This window comes from Trachypithecus francoisi, unplaced genomic scaffold (assembly GCF_009764315.1).
Source record: "Trachypithecus francoisi isolate TF-2019V2 unplaced genomic scaffold, Tfra_2.0 Lachesis_group20, whole genome shotgun sequence".
In the NCBI taxonomy this organism is placed as follows: Eukaryota; Metazoa; Chordata; class Mammalia; order Primates; family Cercopithecidae; genus Trachypithecus; species Trachypithecus francoisi.
The window spans coordinates 71,754,200-71,766,668 of NW_022681466.1; the positions used below are offsets into that span (position 1 = coordinate 71,754,200).

The window sequence follows — 12,469 nt, forward strand, 5'->3', positions numbered from 1 at the left end:
TGTAAACCCGGGAGGCGGAGCTTGCAGTGAGCTGAGATCCGGCCCCTGCACTCCAGCCTGGGCGACACAGCGAGACTCCGTCTCAAAAAATAAAAAATAAAATAAACTTCTTTCTGTTCATCTTCCTTTCTGTTCTTCCAAATGTAATTAAGATCGAGAAGCAGTAGTCCTTCCTTGTTTCAGTGCATCTCACAGTGTTAATGTGCCATGCCTAATATGAAGGGGTAGCTCTGCCAAATAGAAAAAGCAAAGCAATCCGAATTCTTTTATTTTTAATTACATATTTCTGCTTCTAAGTATATGCCCAAGGGAATTAAAAACATATGTTCGTACGTCCTACACAAATGTTCATAGCAGCACTATTCCCAATAGCCAAAAGATAGAAACATCAACAGACAAGGAATCACCAAAACGTGGTCTCTCCGTACAGTGGAATATTATTCAGTCATAAAAGGAATGAAGTGCTGATGTGTGCCCTAAGCTGGGTGAACCTTGAACATACCGTGCTGAGTGAAAGAAACCAGACACAGACGTCACACATTATATGATTCCATCCACATGAAATATCCAAAGAGGCAAATCCATAGAGGCAGGTGGGGCTGGGAAGGGAAGGCTGGGAAGTAACAGCTTCCCAGGAACAGGTAGGGGCTGCTTTTGGGGGTGAAAAATGTTCTGGAATTGGTGGTGATGGTTGCAACAACCTCTTGAATGTCGAAAAACCACTGAATAGTAAATCACTTTAAAATGTTGAATTTTATCACAATTTAGAAGTAAGGGCTTTGGAAAATAGTGTATGAGTTTAGTTATAAATCATCTTTTCTCTTCAGATAAATATTCTGTCTACAAAAAAAAAAAAAATTGAGCAGTGGGCCAGGCCTAACGGTTCATGCCTAAAATCCCAGCGCTTTGGGAGGCTGAGGCGGGCGGATCTCTTACGGCCAGGAGTTTGAGACCAGCCTGGGCCACGAAGACCCTGTCTCTACAAAAAAATTTTTTAATGAGCAGGGCATGGTGGTGTGCACCTGCATTGTCAGCTATCGGGAGGCTGAGGTGCAAGAGTCACCTCAGTCCAGGAGTTCCAGACTGCAGTGAACTGTGACTGCACCACTGCACTTCATCCTGGGTGGAAGAGTGAGGCTGTGTCTCAAAAAAAGAAAAAGAAAAAGGAGCTATACATGCCTATTAAAAACTCAAATAGAAAAAAATATTTTAAATAAACATATCTTCTTAACTACTGTATTTCCCTCCCTCTAGAGGTATCCACACTGTTTAATACTTTGGGGTGTATTTTTGACTCTTCTGCAAGCATGCTTGCACACATATACACAGGCTTTTTGTTTTGTTTACAGAAAATAGAAAGTGTTGCCCATGTTTCTGAAGATCTGAAGAGGATTGTATTGAGGGCCTTTCATCTTTTTTTTTTTTTTGAGACGGAGTTTCACTCTTGTTGCCCAGGCTGGAGTGAATGGCATGATCTCGGCTCACCGCAACCTCTGCCTCCCAGGTTCAAACAATTCTCCTGCCTCAGCCTCCGTAATAGCTGGGATTATAGGCATGTGCCACCACGCCCGGCTGATTTTGTATTTTTAGTAGAGATGGGGTTTCTCCATGTTGGTCAGGCTGGTCTCGAACTCCCGACCTCAGGTGATCCACCCACCTCGGCCTCCCAAAGTGCTGGGATTACAGGCGTGAGCCACTGCCCCCGGCTGAGGGCCTTTCATCTTATCAGCGTTTGCCCACAGATATTTTTCAAGCTCCCTCTTTGTACAGGGCTTTGGAAAAGATGAGAAATTGAATCGGGAAAGCACTTAGGATCTAGTAGGAGAAAGAAATCTGCACATAACTGTCACCGTGTAAGAAGTGAACATGGCAGTAGCAAGAGCGTGGCCCCAGAAATGGTGGACACCAGGTGTGTGTACCCCTGGGCTTGCAATCTTGACTGTCAACTGAAGCCCGCCAGTTGTCTCTTTAAGGACAAATTAGGAATTGGGCTGGAGTAAAGCATTTATGGAATGAGAAATGCAGAAACTGAGGAACTTTCATCTCACAAGTGAAAGCTTTCTGCTCTAGGGAAAGGAAGAGAGTCTTAAATTTCAGAGTTCCTTGTTTGATAATTTGACGTGTCCAGCTAGGGCCTCACACAGGGATTTGTGTAGGCAGATGAGATACGGGTGTACAGCTGACTGAAGCCAGACTTTCCCTTCCTGACAGTGAATTAGATGGCCTGACTGTCCTGTGGCCTGAACTGTTTTGAAGGTGCTGGGAATCCCCTGTGATTTAATCAGTAGGAATTAACTTGCTATATGAAGAATTTTGCTTTCCTGTATCGGCTTGAAATCAACTGTCATCATAGCAAAAAGAATGAATTCTTTCAAAATTGGGAAGTCATTCACGTCTTGGAAAATTTTTGGCTTTATTTAGCAGCCTCAGAGTTCGTGAAATATGTCATTGAGTTACTGACAATCGAAACCCCAAGTTGTAATTCTCTGTGGCCTGTGACCGCTGCAGAGCGAGCCTGAGAAGCGTGATCTGTATGGCTCTCAGCACAGACGGCTGCGTTACGCAGTGATCGCTCCCTGCAAGGACTTGTCTTTCCTCTTAGCAAGTTAATCCGAGCAGTCATGTGGCCCTGGAACCGCGGGAATGCATGTCCACACCTTAGGGTTTTGGGGCTTTCATCAACAGGGAGGTGGGCGGTACGTGCGTGGTTGTAGACGGGGGAAGAAAGGAGCAGCTCAGTGTGCCTTTGCACTTAGAAAGTGCCAAGTTGATGGGCCCTTTGCTTTCATTTCTTAGAGAGATCCCAAAGGGACAAAATAGTTGGGACAAGGTTCTACTTACAGTTAATAGAAATTCTTTTGACAAGACTTTTAACCCTGCATGCCCTCGTCTGTCCCTTCTGTGAGCTGCTGTATTGACAGAAGCACAACGGTTGTGCCTCATGTCCTAGCTCACCCTGTTAACCACTGCTGAAAGCTCCCCCTTGCTGAGCCTCGCCCTGCGTGCCAACAGCACGTTAAGCTGCCATGTATATTCAGTCACGCATTGCTTAACGGCAGGAATATGTTCTGAGAAATGCATCGTTAGTTTCATCACTGTGCAAACCTCATAGAGTGTGCCTGCTCTAACCTACTCCAGCTGCCCGCAACCTTTTTGGCACCAGGCACTGGTTTTGTGGAAGACAGTTTTTCCACAGGTGGGGCTGGGGGTGGGCGTTCAGGGGAGGGGGGTCGGGGGATGGTTTCTAGATGAAACTGTTCTACCTCAGATCATCAGGCATTGGATTCTCATAAGGAGTGCACAACCTAGACCCCTCAAATGAGCGGCTCAGAACAGGGTTTGCCTGAGACCTGACAGGAGGCGGAGCTCAGGCGGTCATGCTCGCTCACTACTGCTCACCTCGTGATGTGTGGCTCGGTTTCCTTATGGGCCATGGACTGGTGGCCCAGGGTTTGCGGACCCCGGCCTACCCCATCATCTGACTCCAGTATAATCTAGTGGAACCGACGTCGTACCGTGGCCCGTCATGGGTGGAAACATGATGGTGTGGCACGTGACTGTGGCGCTCACTCCTGCCGCGCATGCCTCATCCCATCCTCATGGCAGCCATACGAGGTGGGTATTCCTGTCCCTTCACATTGCAGGTAGGAGAACTGAGGCTAGAAGTTAAATAGCATACCCCATGGTGGTGGAACCTGTGCCTTGCCACTACACGAGGGTGCCCCATCTCAGTTAAGGCACTATCAGCTGTGCAGTTGTTCAGACCAGAAAGTGGGTGTCCCTTCACTCCTTCCGTTCCTTCACCCTCATTCTCACTCTCAGCAAAGCTTCCTGGCTCTGCCTCCTAACTATGCCCCAAATCCGACGGACGCTTTTTTCTCTCCTCCATCACCACCTTAGTCCGGTTCCCCATCAGCCCTTCCCGGAACACTGTAGCAGCCTCTTAAATTGGGTTTCCTGCTGTCATTATAATCCATTCCCCCACAGCAGTGGACTATTTTTAAAATCCAAATTAGATCACATCACTTCCCTCTTGAAAACCACCAGCGACTGCCCAATTGCAGTGAGAAGAAAACCGACCCTTACCATGGCCCACAAAAGGCTGCGTGACAGGGCTCCTGCCACCCCTCTTACCCCAGGCCCCCATCTTCCTTACTGTCCCTCAGACTCACCAAGTGCTTTCCAGCATCTCCACCAGGTCTCCCTGCTGAGAACACCCTTCCTTGGGTTTTGCCTGAGCAGTTCCTTCTTACTCAGCTCAGCCATCATCTCCTCAGAGACCTTTTCTGACAACCCTGTGTAGAAGCACTTTCCCACCCTCATCCCCAGCTCATCCCACTCCCTGAGTTTTCTTCTCACCACTGCAGCGCCACCTCTCTAATCTGTCTTCCTCACTTGCATCCCTGGTGCGCCCGAGAGTGCCTGGAGCAGAGCAGATGCCCAGTACATCGCTGTTGAGTGAGTGGCAGACACATGCTGTTCCCTCCGCCCTCCACCCCTCACATATTTAACTCTGAGGCATCCTTCAGCTCTGGCTCAGACATCCTTTCTTTAGGGAAGTCTCCTGTGGCCCTCTGTTGCACGTTTCCATGATGACCGCTTTTCCTTCATGGCCCTTCTCACTGTTTGTGTGACTGTTGGATTGAAGGCTGTCTCCCCCAGCAGACTCTAATCTCCGTGAGGGCTGAGGCTGGCCTGTCTTTCTCACTGCTCTACTCCTAGGGCCCAGCATATCCCTTTGTTGAGTGGATGAGGGGAGGAATGAATCACTTTTCCTGTACTAACGTGGTCCACATGTGGAATGTATGTGCCACATATGAGTGAGCTAGGAGCTCCTTGGTGTCCACAACTCCCCTCATTTCATCAGAATGTTAATAGAAGCCAGGCACGGTGGCTCACGTCTGTAATTCCAGCACTTTGGGAGGCTGAGACAGATGGATTGCTTCAGGTCAGGAGTTTGAGACCAGCCTGGGCGACAGGGCAAAACCCCATCTCTACAAAAAATACAAAAATTAGTTGGGTGTGGTGATGCGCACCTGTAGTCCCAGCTATTTGGGAGGCTGAGGTTGGCCCACACTCACCCTACCCCAGATGGTGACACTGAGCGAGTGGCGCGTGCTCACCCTGCCTCAGATGGTGCCTGCTTCTTCAGTGCTGCCCGTGACTTCTTCCTACCTTTTCTTGATGCTTTATGCCAGCGAGAGTAGAGCCCAGGAACATCCTCCGTCCACCTCACTGACATCTGCTGTTTGCCATGATTTCCAGTCACGCCTTACATTTTAAAAATAAGGCCCACCTTTATGTAATTGTGAGGTGCTGTTATCAACCCAATAGACTTAGCAATAGATGAGGGGCATTTAGTTAAAAAACTCAGATTCTGTGTCTGTCACTGAATGATTTTGAGCAAAACTTTTAACTTCAGTTAGCTGACTAGCTTTTCACATCTACAAAGGACCAAAAGACTTGGAATCATAGTGACTCAGCTCAACAGCATCATCCCAGAGCCCACTGTTGTTTTTTTTTTTTTTTTTTTGAGATGGAGTCTGGCTCTGTCTGTCGCCCAGGCTGGAGTGCAGTGGCCGGATCTCAGCTCACTGCAAGCTCCGCCTCCCGGGTTCACGCCATTCTCCTGCCTCAGCCTCCCGAGTAGCTGGGACTACAGGCGCCCGCCACCACGCCTGGCTAGTTTTTTGTATTTTTTTAGTAGAGACAGGGTTTCACCATGTTAGCCAGGATGGTCTCGATCTCCTGACCTCGTGTTCCACCCGTTTCGGCCTCCCAAAGTGCTGGGATTACAGGCTTGAGCCACCGCGCCCGGGCTGGAGCCCACTGTTAAGCCAGTGGAATCAGGAATCTAATGCTGTTACCTAATTTAATTTTTTTACGGTTGTTGAAGATTAAGCTTGGTAGATTCCCTTTCTTACTATTCCTGTCTGTCTCTAAAATATCAGCAGCCCTTAAGAAGACAATTTAAGCTTGAAAATATTGCATTCTAAAAAGAGCTGTAAGTTTGTAAGGATTTTTTTTCTCTCATGTTAGGTAAAGAAGCCAAAGTTTGGAGTGTGCAGATGTGAAATACTTGCTTGGGTGTTAGACCATATTGTTTCTCACCAAGATACCACAAAAATCATCATCTTACTACTGATTACCTCGAGCTAATGCCGTCACCACAAGGCTTTGTCATGCACCGAGGCTGTATCTGTCCACCTCAATTGCATCCAAGTGTTTTGGCCAACAAATAAGCAGTTTAAATGGCTGTAAGCAGAGTTGTCTTCAACCGAAAACCAGATGCAGGTGCAGTGTTTTTGTGCAAGGTATTTATTTTATTTTATTTTATTTATTTATTTTTGAGACAGAGTCTTGCTCTGTCACCCAGGCTGGAGTGCAATGGTGCCATCTCAGCTCACTGCAACCTCCACTTGGCCTGGGTTCAAGCGATTCTTGTGCCTCAGCCTCCTGAGTAGTTGGGATTAAGGCACCCGCCACCACACTGCTAATTTTGGTATTTTTAGTAGAGACAGGCTTTCACCGTGTTGGCCAGGCTAGTCTCGATCTCCTGACCTCAAGTGATCCGCCCGCCTCGGCCTCCCAAAGTGCTGGGATTACCGGCATGAGCCATCGCGCCCAGCCTTTGTGTAAGTTTTGGTTTTACTTTTTGTTTGTAATATCTTCAGATGGTGTCATGGCACTTGGCAAAGTTATTCACGCTCTAGTTCATCTGCTGTCCCTTTTGGCTTAGGGATTAATTCAGGTCGACCCACTGGTGTTGGCTAAAATATCAAGTACATTTCGAAACTCCCTCTCCATTAACTTCTCGTCTCCAGAGAGCCATGCCTTGCCCCATTCCCTCATCCCCAGCACCAAGCAGTCCCTCTTTTCTGTTTGTCCATTTGGCCTCCTTTCTGCTAAAGCCTTCAACTCCCAGGCATAAACAACATCTCAAGGTGAAAACTGTAAAGGAATTCCAGAGAGCTGCCTTTATTCTGTCGTTGTACAGGAATTAACGTCGTCAGCGACCCTTGTATGTACCCTGTACCGCTTCTGGGTTTCCCATTTGATCCTCCAGATAGTCCTGTGGTTGCACCCTCATTCTGCAGACGAAGTTACTGAGGCTCAGGGAAGCTGGGTGATAGGGCTAGTGCCGCACGGTTGGAGCTAAGCTACCATGCCTCCTGCCTGCAGCCTTCCCGCTGGCCCATGGTTCCTACTCAGTGATGTATTTTGAAATAGTGGTCATATTTGGAAGCTGAGAAGTCGATTTTCTCAAGGAGATTTCTGTTGTGGTTGTTGTAATGGGGCTTATTTGGGAAGAGACGTCTGTTAATGTGGAACACATGAGATTAGCTTTGTAGTTTGTTCTTGCATTGAAATCCATCTGGCACTTTGATTCATTTCTATTTACTGAGGACCTGCTACGTGCCAGGCACTGAGATAGGATGGGGAACAAGACAGATATAATCTCTGGCATCATGGAGGCCAGAAGGGAAAAGACAAATAATGAGCAATTGCCGTATTTTAATAAATGCCTGGGTAGGGGACATGTAGCATGGTTTGGGAACACGTGTCAGGGACACCTGACCCAAACCTGACAGATGGGAAAGACTTCCCAGCAGAATGGCGTTCCAGTGTGAGGACTGAGGATGTGTGAGCGTTTTAGCCAGATTCGAGTTGGGGCAGGGTGGTCAGGGAGGTTCCAGGAAGACGGGAAAGCAGTGTGAAAGCCTGGAGGTAAGAATGTGGTCTGGGTTACCTCAGCTCTTTATTAGATCAGAGTGCATGACTTAGCTGTTGGAGACACCTGGAAAAAGCAGATCAATGGGGAAAGCTATTGAACATGCTCAGAAAACACCTCTCTTTCTCGTATCTACCTAACAGAAAAAGCTTGAGTCTCCACCCCCATCTACCAATCCCTTCCTGGAAGATGAGCCAACAGCAGAGATGGAGGAACTGGCAATGGAGAAAGGAGATTTAGATCAAGTAAGTCTGGTTTGCGTCACCACAGGTAACCACCTAATGTGCGTTTCTGAAAATGGGTCCGCTTGCTCCAGGTACGATCCTTTGAGTATTGGCCACATTCAGAGTTGACAGCTGTTGTGGTCTTTACAGAAGGCCTTCATCTGAAAGTGCATTTAGAAAATTCCACGAAAGGGCAGACTTCCCTGCCCCACATCTCTACTCCTGCAGAGCCCCGCCGCCAGGACACACACAGGCTTCATTAGCCACTGGTGGGGCCAGAAGAGTTCTCCTCTGTCTCATTCAGCATCTCCTGAACTTGTCAGCTCAGTTTTCGGTTTGACTGTCGTCTGGCACAGTGATGATGTGAGAGGCTGAACAAGCCCCGGGAAGCCCACAGCACCCTCGGCTAGGAGAGGCCTCCACGCAGTGAGCTGATCACTTTAGGTCTGCAAGCCACTGGGGAGGCCTGGAAATATCATGGTGGCCAGTGGCATATTTGGAGAATTGCTTTTCAGAGCACACTAACACTTTAATTTCCTTTGGATTTTTCTGTCCAAGTCTAAATTTCCTCTCCTTTCATCCTACAGAATGGTGTTTTTGGTTAACTGCCATGTTATGACAAGGGAGGTTAGAGCAATAAATCAGAACTTTTCCCTTCTAGATTAGTGATCCCTCTTTTTAATTTTCTACACTTGACTGCTGGAGGATTATTGTATGGTATTGTTTTGCTCCAGACACCACCAAAAAAGAGGCTGGCTGGGAGGACCAGCTCTGGGAAACCTGCAGCCATGCACTTTGCAGCTAGCCCTGCTTTCATTCATTCCCAGCACCGTGAGGGCGGGAGCCCAGAGAGCAGAGCTCCCAGGAGCAGTTCTGAAATGACACAATCAAATGTGTCTGGTCCCTTGATTAAATGATGTAATAGAATGGATACTCACACTTTTATAGTCCTTTGCACTTTTAAATTCTTTCACATGCTTTATGTCATCTTCACAATTCCTGCCTCTCGCTTTATAGATGACGAAACTGCAGCTCAGAGAGGTTAAGTGGTTGGCCCAGGGTTGCATAGCGTGGAAGTGGAGGAGCTTAAACTGGAAGCCAGGTCTCAATGTCAGAAACTAGAATTCCTTTTTCCCAGTGCCATTTAGTTGATAGACTCATGTCTCGTTGGAGTAGAGGACATAGAACTGATCTCAGGAATAGAAGTAAATGAACAAAACTGATGGGACATCTTGAGGAGGCTCCATCCCGGAGATGTATATATAGGATTAGATGCAGTTGATTTAAAGCCATCATAGTATTGACTGGCATGGGAGAAAACAAACAGTTTCTTGTAACTAATTAGATGCAGTTCTCAATTGCATTTTGGGAGCAGGGACTAGGGTGGAAAGAAGGCTCTGGGTGTAGAGTCCGTTCTTCTGGTGTGTCCTCCATCCGCACAGGGCCACTTGTGCCCTGTGAGCATGCTTTGTGCGGGAGAGCCGTTTGCAGAGCCCTGTTGCCTCACCAGTGCTAGTGGCTGCCATGGTCATGTCCAAAATTGTGCAGTTAAACTCTCCGATGCTTCTAGTGTTGCCAGGAAAAGTTATTCCTTTCGCTAGTCGTCTCTGGATGTCATTAAATTGGATTAAGATAGAGAGGCCTCATTTCCTACACAATCAGTTTTGCCAGGTAAAATATAATTTTCCTTTTTCTTGGAACTTTTTCCTCATATGGAAGCTTGAAGTGACTGTTGTAAGGAGCAAGAGCTGCTCATTCTAAGAACACAGAACATTGACTCCTGACTAATTCGTGGGGTAAAGCAGAGTCATGTGCTGGGAAAATGTCGGACTCTTGTCAGCCATTAGCTGACCGACCATGTGACCTTAGGTAGGTTATTCTCTCTCTTTAGACTTCCCCAGTTTGTCTTCAGTGAGAGCTAATGGTTTTCAAACTGTGTTCCCTGGTGCCCCGTCAGATGTCACTGTGGAAGTTAGGAGGCGGCCAGGGACCTAGATCCTGCGATCAGAGCAGTTTTATTGCGAGTCATTTTGTATCGTGGGCTTTCAGATAAACCATTTTTTTGAACCAGGGATTTTATGTCATTTAAAAAAAAAAAAAAATGGCCGGGCATGGTGGCTCACACCTGTAATCCCAGAACTTTGGGAGGCCTAGGCAGGCCAGTCACCTGAGGCCAAGAGTTCAAGACCAGCCTGACCAACATGGTGAAACCCCGTCTCTACTAAAAATACAAAGTTAGCCGGGCGAGGTGGCGGGCGCCTGTCATCCCAGCTACTCGGGAGGCTGAGGCAGGAGAATCGTTTGAACCCGGGAGGCGGAGGTTGCAGTGAGCCGAGATCACACCACTACACTCCAGCCTGGGCGACAGAGCGAGACTCCATCTCAAACAACTAAACCCTCTGATCTAGCTGATCTACCTGCCATTTCAGGGGCTAGTACTCATTAGTCATAAAACTTACATGCCAGTGCCAGTGACTAATGCCTCCACCTATGCCATCCCTGACCTCCTGCTGCCTCACCGGCCCTGGCCTTGCTGGTGGCTGATTAGGTGGGTGACCCAGGGTCTCCCTCTTCCCAGAGTGGGGTACACAACAAGAGCAGAGCCCTTGGGGTCGGGGAAGGACCCCACCAGGTGTTAGTGGTGAAATCAGCCCGAGGTGGTTGGAGGGAAGGTCCCTGCTGGCTCCGTGGGTGACCTAACTTATTCCATGGCTGCAGTCAGTAGCCATGTGGCTCTCAAGGTAAGGGTCACACCCTGCTCACTACTGCAGTTTACGCCTGGCTGCTGAGAAGAGAGAGGGAACATGAAAAAAGGTACTTAGTTTACAAGAGGGCCCGAGCCATCAGTTGCCAAGATATTCCCAATGATAAAGATTGACATCTGAAAGGGGCCTGAGGGACACTGAAGGTATAACAGAAAGGAGAAGAAATAAGGAATGCCCCTTCTGGTGACCCAAGCAGTTTGATTTAATCTGTTTACATTGCGTAGTAATAAAAGGAAATGGGACCAGCTGCAGACCTCCTCACTGTGGCAACAGTAACCTTTTATTATTCCACCAAACTCCAGGAGGAAATAGCTTAAACATGTGCAGCTTTTGGGCAGAATTCACACACTCAGAACCTGGCCCAAACGCTGCTGCTAAATGACTTTGTGTAGTGTTTAAGCTGAGAATCAATCCTCTAGGGAGCTGCGTGGTGCAAAGGGAGACGCCAGATAGCCAAAATTCCAGCACCTATTATCTAAACTGAGCACGTTCATCACACAGCCATAGGCAGGAGGCAGCCCTGCAAGAAAAAAGTAAGAAAAAAGGAAACTGTAGGCATTCTTTCCTGTTACTCCTCTCTTGCTTCAGCTCACTCTAGAAATGCTGCAAGAGGACGACCTAGGTGCTGTGGTGGCAAGGTCAGGGGTCCCTCCTCACTGCCGAAGAGTGCTGTTGGTGGGGAGGGCAAGCAGAGCAGCGTCATCTACTGATAGAGGTGGAACCCTGGCGCTGCCTGGTCGTGCAGCTTTCTGAGTGTCCTGTGGGGCCTCATCAAGGGCAGGGCCTATGGCAGACTGATCAAGATGAGTTTGTTGGAATTATATAGCCAGTTTCTTTTCCCAGTTAGAATCTGTATTTTATACTTACCAGATGAGTTCTTCAAACTTATTCCAACATAGTTTATCTCCAATTATATATCACTTTTGTGTATACATAAAAAGGAAACTATAAGCAAAATAAATTGATTAAGATATTTCTAAAACTTCTTCACATGCAGGCCCACATCTTCTGAACCACTTTTTAAAAAACTTTATATTTTGAAATAATTATGGGCTCATAAATTATAAACCTAGTCCAGTGAGGTACAGTGTACTGATCTCCCAGCTTCCTCCAGGGCATAACTAACATACTAGAGTCCATCATCAAACCAGGAAATTGATCCAGATCCCTTCCCATCTCCCAGCTTCCTCTGGGGGGCACTAGAGTGCATCATGAAACCAGAAAATTGATCCACACCCCTTCCCATCTTCCAGCTTCCTCTGGCAGGGGGGCGCTATAGTACATCATGAAGCCAGGAAATTGATCCAGATCCCTTCCCATCTCCCAGCTTCCTCTGGTAAGGGGGCACAGAGTGCATCATGAAACCAGAAAATTGATCCACATCCCTTCCCATCTTCCAGCTTCCTCCGGGGGGCACAGAGTGCATCATGAAACCAGAAAATTGATCCACACCCCTTCCCATCTTCCAGCTTCCTCTGGCAGGGGGGCGCTAGAGTGCATCATGAAGCCAGGAAATTGATCCAGATCCCTTCCCATCTCTCATCTTCCTTCAGGGGGACACCAGAGTGCATCATCAAACCAGGAGATTGATCCAAACCCCTTTTTTGCCAAGGCAGGAGTGCGTTTGTCTCCCACACAGTGTTGCCCCCCAGCCCGTGCGGTGTTGACGATGTGCCATTCTTAAGATGGCTCCATTGCGGTCTCTGGAATTTTCCATCAGGCCGTTGGTACCCATTTTCCAAGTTTTT

At 47.7% G+C, this 12,469-nt stretch overlaps 1 protein-coding gene across 7 annotated transcripts in view; it reads left to right on the forward strand.

Moving 5' to 3' along the window:
* The window catches only part of VPS53 (VPS53 subunit of GARP complex), a 164,512-nt gene that overhangs the window by 87,570 nt on the left and 64,473 nt on the right, over window positions 1-12,469 (forward strand). For all 7 annotated transcript variants that reach the window (XM_033185231.1, XM_033185232.1, XM_033185234.1 and 4 more), the window contains one exon: window positions 7,876-7,977. In XM_033185231.1, the coding sequence (XP_033041122.1) occupies window positions 7,876-7,977 (102 nt within the window). The remainder of the gene's footprint in view (window positions 1-7,875; window positions 7,978-12,469) is intronic.